General features: G+C 39.0%; 1 protein-coding gene across 1 annotated transcript; it reads left to right on the forward strand.

Annotated features, from left to right (window-relative positions):
* Positions 1-8,021: 8,021 nt before the first annotated feature.
* On the forward strand, positions 8,022-14,074 carry Triml1 (tripartite motif family like 1). The gene is made up of 6 exons (XM_005329187.3): positions 8,022-8,444; positions 8,573-8,668; positions 10,169-10,399; positions 11,547-11,569; positions 11,744-11,841; positions 13,330-14,074. Exons 1-6 carry the CDS (start codon positions 8,022-8,024, stop codon positions 13,878-13,880), a joined length of 1,422 nt encoding a protein of 473 aa, XP_005329244.1. The 3' UTR covers positions 13,881-14,074.
* The last annotated feature ends 3,679 nt before the right edge of the window (positions 14,075-17,753 follow it).

Consider the following 17,753-nt stretch of genomic DNA (forward strand, 5'->3'; position numbering starts at 1 on the left):
TTTGCGGATTTTGCTTTCTTTTTTTTTTTTTTTTTTTCTGTACACATCTGCTCCCAAAGAAGGTAAATTATTTTTAGTCTATTTATATCACTGTCATCATTGAGCTCATTGCTCTCTATACAATAAAGGTTCAATACCTACTAGTTAAATGAATAAAAGCTGTTGTTGAAACCGAAAACTGTTAAAAAAAATTATTAATAGCACAGCTGAAACATGTCCTTGGAGATGATTTTAATTCTGAAGAAAATTGCCTCATTAATTTATTTACTATAAGTGACGTCTCACATTTCTTGGCTCCTTCCCCACTGTTCATTATTTCTTTATTGGAAAAATCTTGACAAATACATTATATATATATATATATATTTTTTTTTTTTTTTCCCACCTTTAGTCAGGTGTGGTGGTGCATGCCTGTAATTCCAGTGGCAGGAAGATCCGAAGTTCAAAGCCAGCCTCAGCAACTCACTGAATCCCTGTCTCAAAATAAAAAATAAAATGAGCTGGGGATGTTGCTTCGTGGTTAAGCACCCATGGGTTCAATCCCTGGTACTCTTCCCAATCTTTACTTTTGTGTGTGTGTGTGTGTGTGTGTGTGTGTGTGGCTGTAGATAAATAGCATGCCTTTATTTTATTTGTTTATTTTTATGTGGTGCTGAGGATTGAACTCAGTGCCTCATGCATCCTAGGCAAGTGTTTTGCCGCTGAGCTACATCTCCAGCACCCAATCTTTATCTTTATACAAAAATTTATACATATGGAGGGAGGTAAAAGTGATTCTTTGCAATGCTCCAGTCTCACCATAATAGAATCACCATTGCCAGTTTGGTGTTTATCTTTCATCACTTTTTCTTTTAGCTAATTTTGTTTTATTATGGGATGAACACTTACCATACCACACTTCCTCCTCAAAAAAAAAAAAAAAAGACAAAAAATTTTTTTTGGTACTGGGGATTAAAGTTTTGAACCCAGGAGCATGATACCACTGAGCTACATCCCTAATCCTTTTTATTTTCTGTTTTCAGACAGGTCTTGCTAAGTTGTTGAGGCTCACCTAAAATTGGTGATTCCCCTGCCTCAGCATGCTGAATCTCTGAGATTAGGGATGGGCACCACTGTATCTGGTTGTAAGTTTTTTGTATGATTTCTGGAGAAATGTATCTTCAAATCATTAATCTTATTTTAAATCAGATTATTAATTTTTTTAAACCATTGAGTTATAAGACTTCCCTAATTTTTTTTTTGAAATTAGTCCCTTATCTAATATATGGCTTGCAGATATTTTCTCCTATGTCATAGGTCACTTTTCTATTTGGTTGTTTCCTTTGCTGCATTGAAGATGTGCAGTTTGATGTAGTCCCATTTTTCTATATTCGCCATTGGTGCCTGTGCTTTTGGTGACATATCCATGAAATTCTATACTTTTTCTTTGTCTCCATGTACACAGATGCAGGTATCAACATCTACAGCATTACTTAATTTTTTAAAAAATTTATTTATTTATTCTAATTAGATGTATATGATAACAGAATGCATTCTGATTCATTGTACACAATTGCAGCACACTTTTCATTTCTCTGGTTGTACACCATGTAGTGTCACACCATATGCATACTCACACATGTACCTAAGGTAATGATGTCCATCTCACTCCACCATTTTCTTGCACCCATGCCCCCTCCCCTCCCCTCTCTCTCCTTTGCCCATTCAAAGTTCCTCCATTTTTCCTATCTCCCCCCACCCCCTCATTATGGATCAGCATCTACTTATCAGAGAGAACATTTGGCCTTTGGTTTTGTAGGATTGGCTTACTTTGCTTAGCATGATATTCTCCAACTCCATCCATTTACCTGTAAATGCCACAATTTTGTTCTCTTTTAATGCTGAGTAATATTCCATTGTGTACATATACCACAGTTTGTTTATCTATTCATCTTTTGAAGGACATCTATATTGCTTCCACAGTTTAGCTATTGTGAATTGAGCTGCTGTAAGCATTGATGTGGCTGCGATACTATAGTATGCTGATTTTAAGTCCTTTGGGTATAGATCAAGGAGTGGGATATCGGGGTTAAATGGTGGTTCCATTTCAATTAATTCATTTTTGTAGGAAAAATACACACATATATGTATGTATCTAACTTACTTTTTATAAACATATGCATTAGTGCATTATAGTTGTACACTATGGGGGGATTTATTTTGACATATTCATATATATACAATATAATTTGCTTCATTTTAGTCCCCAGTACTTTAGCTTTCCCTCCCCTCTTTCCTCCCCCAGTTTTCTTCCTCTACTGTATTTTGTCTTTCTTCAATTTATTTATTTATTCTTTGATAGGTTTAAAAAATCATTCTCATAAATTAACACACATAATAATGGGCATTTTAGAGTCAAACTACCAAACAGAAAAGGAACTGCAGGGGCATCATGTATGCCAATGTTACCAGAAATGTACAAATTCACTGAACTATTGACCATGATAATATAAAAACACTTTAGGCAGCTACTTATCTTGGCTCAAGGAGATGCATCCTCTCATGGAGAATTCAAATCCAATTCAGCACCAAGAAAGACTTGTGAAGACAGTTAACAAGCATCAAATCTGAGCATGCTGTGCTGGATGGCAGGCTACATGGGGACCCCCATGTCACAATCAAAGTTCCTGCTGTTCAACATGTGGCTAGATGGCAATATTAAACTGTGATTTTAGTGAAGTTAAGCCTTTCCCCCTAGTCAGCTTTATACAGAAGTTCAGTTCAGGCAAGTAATCCTCTCCTGGCCTGAATCCAGGCAAGGACGCTCCCTACATCTGGCCAATTATTGATACTTTGGACATAGCCATCCACAATGTGGTTATTTAAGAGGTCCTTTCCATGATACCAGCAGAAAAGTTTACAGACAAAACAAGGGTATTAAAGAAAGCACCAACTGAATATTTCTCTCCCCACCCAGGCAATAGGAGAAAAGTATCAGTGCCCCAAAGTTGGTATTTTGCAGATCTTATACATGGTACTTATGATGCAGTAGAATCGCAGCTTGGAGACGGGGGTGATGGCTCTCTGTCCATTAGGCTGCACTGCAGCCTTGCACCTGCTGCCACAGTCCTGCACAGTTGCTGCTGCTCTTTGCCTGATGGACAAGGGATGAGCCATTGGGAGTCAATGCCCAGAGATTTGGAATCTAGAATTGACTTCAGGTTGGCTCTGATGCCTATGCAAAAGACCCTTTCAGGCAAAATTGTGACAAAGTGTCATGATTTTCACAGCTCTTGGAGGAGCACTGAGTTTGGGGATCACAACCTGAGTTTCTGAGCTCTTCAGGATCCAAGTAAGGCAAACACTACGTGTCTTTTCACTGTACCTCCTTCAGCTGTAGCTCTTAAGAATAAGGTTGGTAAGAAAAAGTGGAAAGTCTGCTTTAAAAAATATGAGGTATGTTCAAACTAATAGAGATATAAAGTTGGAAAGGAGACTACGAAGGAAAAAAAAAAAGAAATAAAAGAGGAGGAGAGGAGGTAAGAGGAGGCCAGTATATCTGAAAACTCAAAAAATGGAAAAGGAGATGGGCAGAACCCTGATTGGGCCTGAGATTTCCCCTTCTTTTCATAAACATGAAAACACAACCTTCTGGAGGTGTAATAGTTGAATAAACTGTAATTAATGGCAGCTTCCCACTACCTGGGGAGAGAAGTCTCCATACTCAGAAATTGTATCAACTTCCAGCACACAACAGACCTCCAGTTGCCCTAGATAGGTGACATGCCAGCAGCTGACTAATGTCTCTCATTGTGGTCAGTGACCACAGGTTCTGAGGAGCATTGACAGCCCTAAGGCTGGCTAGATCAGTGGCAAAACTAGATATGAAGACAGGTGTGACTGAGCTCTGCTAGACCGTTATAGCTCAGTTGGTAGAGTGCTTGCCTTGCATGCACAAAGACCTGGGTTCAATACCTAGCACCACACATACACACAATAAAACAAAAAAACCCAAAATATTTATTTATTTTTAATTGGAGCATGATAGTTACATATAAAATTGGAATACATTGTGCGCTATGAAATTACATGCACATAGCATAATTTGATGAACTTCACTCTATAACTTAGTTCTTATTATTTATACTTAAACTGTTTGGGAGTGCAAAATATACTTTTCCCCTTAATATGATATATCATCATATATAAATGATTCTGCTATCTTTTAATTGTCTATTTAGTAACAATAAGAGCTATTACTTTTAACTGTGCATTTATATAAGACATCTTCATAATTTGGGATTAGGTATTTGACATGTCACAAATTCTCTTACCTAGCTTGTCATTTAAAAAATGAATTGTGATGTTTATTTTGCTATATGAAAATCTTTAATTTTTAGCTATCAAATCTATTGCTCCTTTCCCTACTGGTTTCCGAGGTTGTTAACAGGCTAAGACGCCTTCTGGAAATAAAGCTTAACTTGTATGTTGCCGATTATGTCCTCTCCTAACACCTTCCATTCTTTGCCACATGTTTCTTAGTTATGTCCCTCAATTGCTAAATAGATGTGGGGGTAATGTAGAAGAAAACCACACTCAAAAATAGAATAATATAAATAAATAAATAAATAAATAAATAGTAAATAAAGTAAATAAGTAAATAAAATAAATAAAAAATAATAAATAAGTAAAAAGTAGTTCATAGGGAAATATGTAGTAATTCATTGGAGGGGGAAATACACATCTCCATCTGGAATAGACATGGGGCTAAGTTTGTTAGGAGGAGATCCAACATTGTTTTTTCAGATGGCTACCCCCACTTTTTCTGAACCTTTTGCTGGACAATCTTTCTTCTCCACACTGCTATGAAGTGACAGGTATATTTTTAAAATAAGGATTTTATGGAAGGTATTTTTCAAACTAGCCCCCATCTACATCTTGCCTCCACCATGAGTCTTCACTATAGCTTTTAAAACTCCTCATCTTTCTCTCTCTCTCTGGTTTGGTACTGAGAATTGAACACAAGGGTGTTATATCCCCACAATTTTTTTTCCCCCTCATTTCAAAATTTTGAGACAGGGTTTTATTCCATTGCTAAGGCTGGCCTTGAACTTGGAAACCACCTGCCTCGGCCTTCTGTCTCTGGGATTTCAGACATGTGCAACTGCCTTGGCTAAAGTTCCTCTTTTCTACCTGTTCAAACACCAGCCACATCTGGGTGACAGCTGTCACCGTGGACCTCTTGGGATACCACTACCACAGCCTTCTAATGAGGAGACGGGCCAGAGAAGCTACTTCTGCTGTTGATCTCAGAATTCACACTTGACAATGCAGCATCATCATGGGGTTGGTGTGATATACTTTGGGAATATTCGCCCACTCATCCAGTCAATGAGTTTAGAGAGATGAAAAAGAAGTCTATATTCCTAAGGAGTACAGTCAGTGAGTGTAACCATCACTCCATGATGACAGCTGTTCTATTTCATTCTTTTTTTTTTTTGTACCAGGGATTGAACTCAGGAGCGCTTGACCACTGAGCCACTTCCCCAGCCCTATTTTGTATTTTATTTAAAGACAAGGTCCCACTGAGTTGCTTAGTGCCTTGCTTTGCCGAGGCTGGCTTTGAACTCGTGATCCTCCTGCCTCAGCCTCCTGAGCCACCGGGATTACAGGTGTGCCTTACTGCACCTGGCTGTCCTATTTCCTTCTGACAGCACTTGAGCTCTATACATTTCCTTGAGAAAACTGGAAATTTTCATTTACTTGCAAGTCAACACAAGAAATGAAGTATAGCATATTGACCAAGAGATAGGAAACCCATTTTCTAGTCCTGATATGACCTATGCATTGGGAGACCAGCTTAAATTTATTTGAACCTCAATTTCCTGCATCATCTGTGGAAAGTAGACTATGTGATCTCTTGACTTCCAGTAGGTAGAAATTTGTTATTCTGTAATAATATGATTTCTTTATTTATTAATGTAAAACTTTTTAACAGATAAGTCCTTGCTATATGCAAAGAATTCTTCTGGACACAGATGAATAAGACACAGTCATTATGTTGTGAAGCTTATTAAGAAAGGAGTTTATTTGGAAGAGGGAAGTGGAATGGAACAGATCAGTGTGACTTGAATGTAGAATATACCAGTATCCCTATTCCAAATTGGAATACAGTCTCTGTGATGTACCATAACTCCATGCTAAGGCTTATTTTAATGATTCTGGTTGATGTCAAGGCCTCCTTGAGGGTTTGTGTAGTGATAACACACTGAATGGAGGTGGTAGTTCATAAATCTTTTTTTCTAGTTGTGGCAATTAGACTCATTGTAGTTTTTGTCTGTTTGGTTTTTTTTTTTTTTTTTTTGGTAAGATCCTTTCTTAAGACCAACTCCTAACAGTATTTTGAAGCTGTGCCTAGAAGCAATAGAGGTTTCATGATGCCACCTTTCTTTCTGTTTTAAAGAATACAACTCTTTCCAATGACATTTTCTTTTTCTTAATTTAGATTCTCCATCCCAATAACTCACCAATTCTGTACAAGGCATGTGTTTAAAATATTTTAAATTAATGGCTTTAGAAAGGTGAGTTTGGGCTAGGATGAAGGAAGACAAAGAAGCACTTGGGGGATAGAGAATTTCTTTTTTTTTTTTTTTCCAAGTTCAAGATGAAAAGTTATCCAACATCCTGTTGGAGATCAGTGGGAAAGAAGAATCAGTTGGAACCTTGAAAGTTGGGGGAAAAAAAAAAAGGATAACTTGAGTAATGGAGACCCTCGAGTACATGTCAATTGAAAAAAATGAGGCCCAGGGGAGAGTAAGAGTGTCTTCACAACAAACCAACAGATCGCCCACTTGTTATTCAATCCCTGCTTTTCCATGCTGAAAAGTGATAGTATGGAATGGAAACACGATATAATGAACTTAGTGGGAGTGTCAAAGTGGTCAGACTCTGAAGAAGGGCATTATGGATCTTATGTTCTATTTTCTAGCACCCAGCAAGTAGAGGTGGTAAGAACTGACTCATGAGCACATGTCAGGGTGAATTAACAACATTGTCATAGTCACAGTGGATAGTGCACACAATCTCCATGCTAGAAATTTATTTTTCATAGGAAAAATGTCTGCTCATTTAATATCTTTTCAGTAAGAATGGACAGCGAATAAGGAGTTTGAGAAGGCCTAGTAGACATTTTCAAAAGGCAAAAATAAGTAAGCAAAATTATATTTATACTAAGGTGTAATTCTCTCCAGCTACTTTATAATGTGATAGCCTCCTGAGTCAGCTTCCAATAAGAATGTCATTTTAAATGTTTCCATGATAGCAGATGGGTGAGTACTGTGGTCTGCAGGGCAGAGCAATAAATATAACTTTGATAGCCAATCCATTGTCTATCTAAAGGCAAGGACTATTTCACTGGAATAGTTCTCATGTTTAGGGGTTGAATAAAATCAAAAGAAAGTACACAGTCCCTGTGAAAGGAATAGAATGTTTAGCCTGTGGTCAAGCAGAGAAAAAGACTTACTGAGTAAAGCAATATATATTCCAATTTTCTTGTTTTCGTTTTCAGTTAGTTTCCATTAGTGCAGTTTTCCAAAAAGATGTGGGCCATGTTTTCAATTCAGATATTACTACAGATCACTATAATTCAAATTTCTTTGCTGGTTTTCACCAAATAATCCCAACTTCCAGCCTACAACCAATATTTTAAATGGTTTCCTGGTGCTATTTACATACAATAACCAACTCTCAAAAGGATAACACCGTTAGGAACAAATACTGTCAGAATGCAGTGGGTGGCTTTTTCGTAGAGAGAGATTTCAATAAAACTTTGGGGTCGATGATGAACCTAGTGTACAGGAATTCCACATTAAGTCATAATTGGCTTTGTGCTGAGAGAGTCCATGTCAATTGAAGAAATGAGGCCCAGAGGAGAGTAAGAGTGTCTTAACAACAAAGCAACCGATCGCCCACTTGTTATTCAAAACAATAGAACCACAAGAAGGGCTTCTCTAATCCCAGAACAGAAGCGTAAATTTGCCAGGATGTCCATCCTTGACAAAATGTCTACGGCAGATTTGATGGAGAATCTCAGGGAAGAACTCACCTGCTTCATCTGCTTGGACTATTTCAGCAGCCCAGTGACCACTGAGTGTGGACATAGCTTTTGCCTGAGGTGTCTCCTTAAGAGCTGGGAGGAACAAAACACACTTTTATCTTGTCCTGAGTGTTGGAGGACTTTGGGGGGCCCTCATTTCCAGCCCAATGAGCGACTGGGGAGACTGGCTAGCATCGGCAGGCAGCTCAGATCCCAGGTGCTGCAGAATGAGGAGGAACCAGGCACCTGTGGGAGACTATCCTCCACTAGAGTGTTCTCTGATGATGAGCAGAGTGTAAATGTTTTTGCAAGCCAGAGTCATGGAATAAACAGAGTGTATCTCTCGAGTGAGGCTGAGGAGCAACACAGAGTAAGATTGGCTGCTCAATATTAATCTAGGACCAATCAGGCTCCCAGGCACCTTCTTGTTATTTGTTTTCACGTCTCTTCCCAACTTGGTGCTCTGCTCATTAGCCACTGAGTTTGTCTTTATTGCAGGAGAAACTCCAGGAGATCCTAAGTCTTCTGCGTAAAAAGAGGAAGGAATCTCAGGCTATACTGACCCACGAGAGGGAGAGAGTGATATTGTGTAAGGTCAGTATTTGTCTTATTTTTATGCTTGTGTATGATCCTTTGAGGAAGGCTATAGAGATACATGGTGAAATGTCAGAGAGCCATAAGGCAATTGTTTCTGGTCCTGGTCCCACAATATGAGTTTCTTACTTAAGGCTGCCTACCTCTGCTTGTCCACCTGGCAATCTCACTACCCAGCTCAAGTTCAACCTCCCCCAGGCAGACTTTTTTTTTTTTTTTTTAAATCTTCTTCTTTGTGCATCTAGACAAATTTGGTTACCTCTATTATGGCTCTGATTATAATGATCAAAAAATGCACACGTTATACTTACAGTCATATAATATAGGATGGAAATAAATTTTAAAAGAAATGTCTCAAATGTTTTTAGGAAAAAAAAAAAGAGAGAAAGAGAGAGAATGCAAATTAAAAGTAATTGAAGAGAGGCCAGGCACAGTGGTGCTCCCCTATAATCCCTGCGGCTGGGGAGGCTTGTGAGTTCAAAGACAGGAGGATTGTGAGTTCAAAGGCAGTCTCAGCAACAGCAAGGTGCTGAGCAACTCGGTGAGACCCTGTCTCTAAATCAATTACAAAATAGCTCTGGGGATGTGGCTCAGTGGTTGAGTGCCCTGAGTTCAATCCCCAGTACAAAAAAAAAAAAAAAAAAATACATGAAGATAAAGGAATGTAAATGTAGAATAGTAGCTTGAATTAAACCTGAATATATACCTAAGCTTAGTCACTTATTCAGATTTGAGTTGCCTATCAGTTAAAGCAAAGAACTATATACTTAATTAGATTTTTTAAAAATATATGGGTGTGTAAGCCTCCTAATAGAGTTTGAGTTCTCTTTTTTTAGGGGGTGAGTACCGGGATTGAACTCAGGGGCATTCAGCCCCTAAGACACATCCCCAGTCTTATTTGGTATTTTATTTAGAGAGTTGCTTAGTGCCTCACTTTTGCTGAGGCTGGCTTTGAACTTGTAGTCCTCCTGCTTCAGCCTCCTGAGCCGCTGGGATTACAGGCATGTGCCGTTGCTTATGCAGACTTTGAGTTCTGAAGTACAAATATTTGTGATGTACATTTCTATGTCTAGTACGTGACCAAATGCCTAGTTTCATTGAATAAGTATCTGTCAAATAAATGAATACATGCATTTTTCACAAGTTTCTCTTTTGTTAATTTTACTTTATTTTTTTAAAAAATCATAGTACTGATTATCACCTCTTATGTTTTTATTTGTTTGTTTGCTTGTTTATCTTTGGTTTCCTCTGGTAGAATGATAGCTCCTGGGGACAGAAGTTTTGCTTTTGATTTTATTGTGTGTGTTGCATATACATCTTTGAAAACATTAAACTTTCCACGGAGCTAGTCAATAGAAGATGTATGTTATGTACAAAGTTTCAAGAATTGTTACTGTAGGACTCTGTAAGGATTAAAAATCTGTGGACATCTAGGAGTGTTTCCGTTACTAATTTTCTTATATTGTCTGTGTGTGTGCCTGTGCACCTGTGTGATGCCAGGAAGAGACAAAAACTTGTAAACAGGTGGTTGTGTCAGAATATATGAAAATGCACCAGTTCCTGAAGGAGGAGGAACAGCTCCAGCTGCAGCTACTAGAAAAGGAGGAAAGAGAGAACATGAAGAAACTGAGGGACAACGAGATCCAGCTCACCCAGCAAATCAGAAGCTTAAGCAAAATGATTGGACAGATAGAGTCTACATGTCAGAACTCCGCTTTTGAATCTTTTGAGGTGAGAATGAAATTCAGGAGAGTGTTAGAAGAATTAGTGTTGGGTCTGGAGCTCAGTGGTAGGGCATTAGCCCAGCATGCATGAGGCCCTGGGTTTAAGCCCTAGAACTGAAAAAAAAAAAATAGTCATAGAAATATTTTTCTCTATCTACCTAAAAACTAAGTTCTGCCTTAAAAGTCATTTCCCCCAAAGAACTGATATTCTATATGTCAGTAAAAGTATTGAAAAGAAGGAAAAAGGAAAAAAAAAATAGACCGACCCAAACAAACTCTTCTGTGTCTGCCTCCTTGCAATCTCAGCTTTGTCAAATACTTTGTTAAGTTTATTAATGAGGATTTACTATGTCCTGAGCACACTAAATATAATCTTCTCCAAGACCTGGCAAAGATAAATAGTATTATGATATAGACTATAGGTGATTGTCATCTACAAAATGGGTGCCTAAAATAGCACTTATTTAATAAGATAATTTGCATTTAAAACAGCTAATAGGTGGCAAGACCCAGGTATTCTGTGTGCTCAAACCATTTTCCTCTCCATCGTTGCTCTTCTGCCTTCCTAGGCATTCTCCAGAACCTTCTCCAATGTAAGCCAGGTGAGCCAACACCAGCTTCAGGTCTGTTTCTTGGACTGGTCCACAGGATGCTACTATTTAATTTTGTGCCCTCAAAAAACAACAACAAAAAAAGCACTTCGACTTCACATAGATTATCTCAGCTCTCATTGGGCCATTTCCCTTTTTTTAAAATTTTTTATTTTTTCTCATCTCTGCCTCCCTGAGGCATCAGATAATGAGACTACTATTTGACTCCTTTGTTGACAACAGGTACTTTGACAAAGTGATGTTATGAGTAAAAGAACAAAATATGTAATCTCACTATGTTGCAAGTCATTTGTCTTCAGAAAACAAAACAAAACGAAATATTTTTAATCACTGTGACAAACATCTCATTTTCACCAAAAACTACCCCTAGAAGAAGCTGGTGTTTTGTTTTTTCCCTGTCCTACGTGCTTCTTCTCAGAGTGCGCTGGGACCATGGGAAGTGGTTTCTGTGACCTTTTGCAAAGGACTGTTTCTAAAGTGAACTCATCTTTCCTGGTGGTCAAAATGAACCCATGCTAACCTTTGTTCCTTTTATACCCTTAGGAAATAAGAGGAGCCCTGGAAAGGTAGGTTTCGGTCACACGTTCAGTTCCATCTTGGACGGGGCTATGACACTGATGGAATGGATCGGGGGATGACATAAGTCATCTATGCTGTGGGGGCTAGATGAGATGGACTCTCAAGAGGGACCAGGTCCTGTGTCAAGGAGAGAGAGAGTGAAGGTCTCTGCTCTCTTATAGGAGCGAGTCACTCCTGCTTCAGTGTCCAGAGGCCACTGCCACAGAACTGAGTCTGTGCCACATCACTGGAATGAGGGAGATGCTAAGAAAATTCAGCAGTAAGTCAGCCTGATTTGCCAAACCTCCAGGGACTTCCACCTTTAACTCCAGTCTATGTTAAGGGATGCAGAACCCATCTCTTGGGCAGCTTTGTCCAATATAAAATATTCACCAACCAATGTTAGATTCTAAGTGCAGTTATCCTGACCCTGTACTAAACACCAGGCTGAGGCCACAGACCATGTCAGTGCTTGACCCGAGAGAAGAAGTGAGACTTGATTCTATTTGGCTTTGTGTTCTATCTAAGGACTCCTCGTCCTTCCTTTGTTTCTATTGTTCTGGGTTATCCAACCGTAGGTTATCTATCCCCTGTTCATGCACATATATACCTCTCTGCAGAAGTTTCTGCATTTCTAGCTCTGTTTTTGCTAGAATAAAAACTGATTTAAACTTTTAAATCCCAGCGAGGGAACATTAAAAAACTATTCTCTTAACATGCTCCATATATTTAGACTGGCTGAGACCAAGTCAGATCAGCATTAATTTTCAGTTTGATCTTGTGGACAATCTGCATTCAAAGACAGGCTTAGTGAACTTTGGACTCAACAGATATCTGATAAGTGTCTACTCTGTGCCCAGTACTATGCTATTGAGCTCTGAGCTTGCTCACAATGATGAATAAGACTAAAATTGTCTTTGCTTTCATAGAATCTTCTGTACAATTGAGGGGTTAGACATTCGTCACTCAGATAAGTAGATCTGGTTGGGCTTTAGTTTATAAATAAAAGTATAAAGTTGTATTATAGTGTCTGAAGAGTTAGTGTAAGTTGGAAGCCTCTCTGTGACCTCCTCCCAGGAGGCTGGGAGAGGAGGCTTCCCACTGGCCCACAGTGTGCTTCATTAAAATGTCACTGGAAGTTGCACCAACTCTTATGAACCTGCATTCGAACATGTTATAATGGAAAATACTGATTAGGAATTCCTATTTACGTGTAAGTGTCATTTGACGGAGTTTCCAAATCTTTATGAACCTTAGTTTTCTTTTTTCACATAAATGAGAAAAGGTAATAATACCCATCTGATTAAATGAGATAATGCATGGAAAATGATTGGCATGTTAGAGAGAGTTTAGTAAATGATAATTGCCTATATTTCTTTCTCATTCAAACTGAAAAACCAGAATCAAACATGGCTAACATGAATAAAAGCTGCAAAGGGCATCCTGTTGTGGATAAAGGATTCTGAGTTCTAAACCTGTCTGGTAAACAGAACAATTTTCATTCCTCTATTTAGAGTTTCCTCTCTCCCTCTAGGGTGGGCTAATCATCTTTCTCCATGTGACTCTTGTCTGCTTCTTTTTGGAGATTCCCTGTTTTTATTTTGCAGAACAGTGAAATGAGCCCAGAGATTCTGTTGTAAACACAATGCTCTCTTACATTGCACTTAAAGAACAGGAGTAAATACTAAGAATTTAGCATTGAGTACCACGTTTGGAGGATGGTTTTCAAGAAGGCTAAGGGGAAATTCATTCTTTTCGCCTTTTGCAGCAGAGATAACCCTGGATCCAGCAACTGCCAATGCCTATCTAGTCTTGTCTGAGGATCTGAAAAGTGTGAGATATGGAGGGATCAGACAGCAGTTACCTGACAACCCAGAAAGATTTGACCAGTCTGCGACGGTGCTGGGAGCTCAGTTCTTCACCCACGGAAGACACTATTGGGAGGTGGAAGTGGGCAACAAGACTGAGTGGGAGGTGGGCATCTGCAAGGACTCCGTGAACAGAAAGGGAAACCTGCCAAAGCCCCCTGGGGACCTCTTTTCACTTATAGGTTTAAAAATTGGAGAGGATTACAGTCTCTGGGTCTCATCACCTTTGAAAGGGCAACATGTCCAAGAGCCTGTGAATAAGGTCGGTGTTTTCTTAGACTATGAATCTGGACACATAGCATTCTACAATGTGACAGACGAGTCCCTCATCTACAGCTTCCCTCCAGCCTCTTTCCAAGAAGCCCTCAGGCCTATCTTCTCCCCTTGCCTCCCCAATGAAGGGACAAACACAGACCCTCTTATCATCTGCTCACTGAAGAGCCACATCTGAGGGACAGGTCCCTGTGCTTCCACTGAGGATGAGGTCTGGGACCACCAGATGACCAATCCCTAAGACGATTAATGCGTGAAAGTCTTCACATCAGGTCATCTGAAAGAAAATCCCACCCCCCCCAACCCCTCCACAAAGAGTTTCTATGAACCTGAGACCGCAATGAAGAACCAATTAGAAAATCAGCACCAGTCACTGAAAGTTAATCACATCCTGTGTCTTTAACCAAATTCATTATCTGGACTACCCCGTGTATGTGCTGGTCTCTCAAAATACAGAGAGAACTAGCCCCTGTCACCCCGAATCAATTGTCATAGGCCAGTTTTTATAAATATATGTCGTTTTTTTTTTCTAGTGTATTTATTTATTTGACTCAAAACCCCTTGCAGTTTGAATGTGTCTCTCTCCTCTGTGCAGAGCCCTGCTAGTTGGGGTAATTCCAATCCCTCCAGGGACCTGGTGCCTGAGTGTTCCCTTCCAGGGTGGGTGACAGGGATCCAGGCCTCAGCCTCCTCTGAGGCTGGAGTATTTGTACCCAGGAAGGCTTATGTGTTCAGAATGCTGCTGAGATCTGTGTGAACACCATCAGATCCTTCAAGGTACCACAGGCTGGAACCTTCTGTTGTTTGTTTACATTAGAAGATGACAGAGCAAAGTCTCTATTCAATAAACGTATCATGGCAATGTATACCGAGTGACTTCACTGAGTTTTCTATAGTTGTTGTTTTCTGTGGTTTTGCTATTTGCTATGGGCAGAAGGCTTTCAAATCCTGGAAACACGGAGGCAAGTCCAACCTCCTGTCCTAGTGTCAGGGAAGGGGGGCGGTGTCCCAGCACAGGCTGGTTTCAAATCTCCTCCTGGTGGGGGTCTGAGTTCATACCCCCCCCTCCCCAGCTTCCCCATTCTTAGGGGTCTATCCCAGTAGGATTTTTTTTAATTGGAATTCTACCTTGCTTTCTTTGAAAAATGTCACCAATCACAAAAGGTGTCCCTTTATCTCCTCTTATCACTCATATAAGTCTGTGTCCTAACGGAGAACACTGCTGATAACGTTTAACCACCGCATGTGTGTAACTACTAAGATTTTTCAGGAAGAAAACTTATCACAGATTTTTCTTCTCTTTGGTTCTTTGTATTCTCCATTTGGGTTTTCATCCTGTTGTCACATACCATTAGATTCACAGAACTGGGGTTGGGGCACAATGGCACATCCCTGCGATATAACGATACCAGTGACTTGGAGGCTGAGGTGGGAGGATTGAAAGTTGGAAACCAACCTCAGCAACTTAAAATTAGAAATAGAAAAGACTGGAGCCGTAGCTCAGAGGTGGAATGCCCCTGGGACCAAACACAGCCTTTATAGATAATCTCTGGCTCTACTTCCCATTATCCCGTGCTATTTTTTTTTTCAATAAGATGCATTTTGTTTCATAATTACTTCTAAATCTAAGAAAAGAATCTTAAAAAGCAAACTCCAAATATTTAGTATGTATCTTACTTAATTTCAGAAAACATAGCAGTGTATTTTTTGCTTTTTGGTTATTTTTTTTTGTAAATGAATATATTTATTTATTGTGCATTACGTTTATATTTATTGTGCATTACGTTTAATTGTAGTGGCTCACAGTTCCTTTTCCTCCTTCTCCTTTTCCTCTTCTTTCTCCTTCTCTTTCTCCTCCTCCTCCTGCTTTTCCTCAAAGAGTTATTATCAAAGAAATCAGCCCATTTTCCTCTAGCAAAAGCATCCTGAGTGGGTCTTTCTTATACCATTGTCTACACTGGATCTGCCACAAGCTGAGTAGCTGGAGGAGATTGAATCTATACTCCTCGTACTTTTCTGAGTTTGCATGCACAATCATGGAAAATGTGCAAGAAACATTTTGCTCTAGGCTTCCACGTAAAAACTCCAAACAAAGGAGGATGGAGGAGAGCAAGGCGAAATGGAAAACAGAGAGGCGTGCTTCTTTGCTTGCTAAAGTCGTCCCCTGACACCATTCAAAGCCTTGGTCTGCTGGCTAGTCCTTGGAAAATGAAAGGTGTCCCACCTGGCGCCTGACATTCCTCAAGCCACCTCCTCCTTATCTCCTCTTCCCCTGTCGACTTCTAGCCTTCTCCCTGTAATATTTGTTTTCCTTCTACTTCTTCACTCTATGGTTTATCCAAGTGACAGCAAATTACAATTGGCTGTTTCTTGGGTGGACGTTAACAAAAATGCAATACAGAATCATAGCCTTTTCTTTTCTACATCTCCAAAACTAGCTAGAAAAGAAGGAATATGTCTAGTCTTGAGGATTGGGGATATCAAGAATGTTCTCCATATTAAGATTACAGTTCAACTACTTAGTTTTCTGACTTTCTTTGTTCTAGAGCACTTTAGAAATAAATATAATACATCTCTTGTCCTGAAATCTCATTGAACTATAAAACATCATTTTTCTAATAAGAATTTTACTCTTTTGCTCAAATGATCTCCTCTCCGACCACCACAGTGACAGAACTTCAACCTTTTATGCTTAGAAAGTATTAGTTCCCGATTTGACTTTGGATTACTTTACAGGGCCCTCATGCACTAATTTAATTCAAGAATGTGCCCTCCATATTCTTGAATTTTTTTTTTGTGTGTGTGTATGTGCTAGTTTCTTGAAGGGATGGGAACTGAATAATAGGACACAGACAATTGCAAGAATGCTGAAAAATGCAACAGATGAAATAAAATCACATCCAGTCTTACTAATTGATACAACTATACTGATATTCAGATCTATATCATGTGTTTATAATTTTTGGCTTTTTATGTATGTATTTTAAACCAAATGAAAATTAATATTGCCTTAGTATTAATAGCAAACTTTCTTCATGTCATTAAGTATTTTCTGAAAATATGACATTTTTCTTCCCTAAATATAGAAGTACATATTTTTTTAAAGAAAAAGCACATTTTGTAATCTACATTTGTCATATCCAAATATTTAACAGTTAATAGATTATATAATGATATTATCTAGTTAACAGTCCATATTAAAGTTATCCCACTGGCCCTTATAATGATCTTCATGACTGTTTTTTAGTCTTCCAGAATTCAGGAATAATATAGGAGCAGGCATTGAATTTTATTGTCTGGGAAAACATGTTTGTTTTTTTAACATATTTTTTAGTTGTTGATGGACTTTTATTTTATTTATTTATATGTGGTGCTGAGAACTGAACCCAGTGCCTCACACATGCTAGGCAAGCGCTCTTCCACTGAGCTACAACTAATAGGAGTAATATTTCATATATGACGCTTCCAAATTTATTTAAACATTTCCCTACTGTGGAATATTTAGATTGTTTTCTATTTGTAGCTATTATAAATGACACTGGGATGAACACAAGTGTACACAGACCTTCGGGTGTAGGATGTATCTCTAATTATTCCCCAAGTATATCTCCAGCAGGCAGGAAAGAGCCTCACAGATCTAGGCGCCGTGTGCCTGTAGGTGGCACATCCTCCTACAACAGTTCTGCAAGCACTGCAGGTGGCCCTAAAGGTTTTACTCATTAAAAGGGCAGACACAGGAGCTTAGAGACAAGTGAAAGAACATGTTCTTCTCTGCCCTAAGGTCTTGCCAGAAGCACTGCATTTATACCAAAAAAACAACTATCCTCGGAGGAATTAGAGCAGTGCCGGGGTTTTGAAATCAGTCAGTTGTTGGTTTGAACGTCTAACTTCACCACAAAGCAGCTCTCCTAATTTTCATGCATCATTTCAATTCTCAGAACCTTAGCTGTCTCTTCTCAAAAGTGTAGAAAAATAGTGACTAGCTGTGATGATGATGCGAGTCCACACAAAATCAACACTTGAGGCAAGATAAATTTTTGTTCGTTTTCTC

Source organism: Ictidomys tridecemlineatus, chromosome 14 (genome assembly GCF_052094955.1).
Source record: "Ictidomys tridecemlineatus isolate mIctTri1 chromosome 14, mIctTri1.hap1, whole genome shotgun sequence".
Taxonomy (NCBI): domain Eukaryota; kingdom Metazoa; phylum Chordata; class Mammalia; order Rodentia; family Sciuridae; genus Ictidomys; species Ictidomys tridecemlineatus.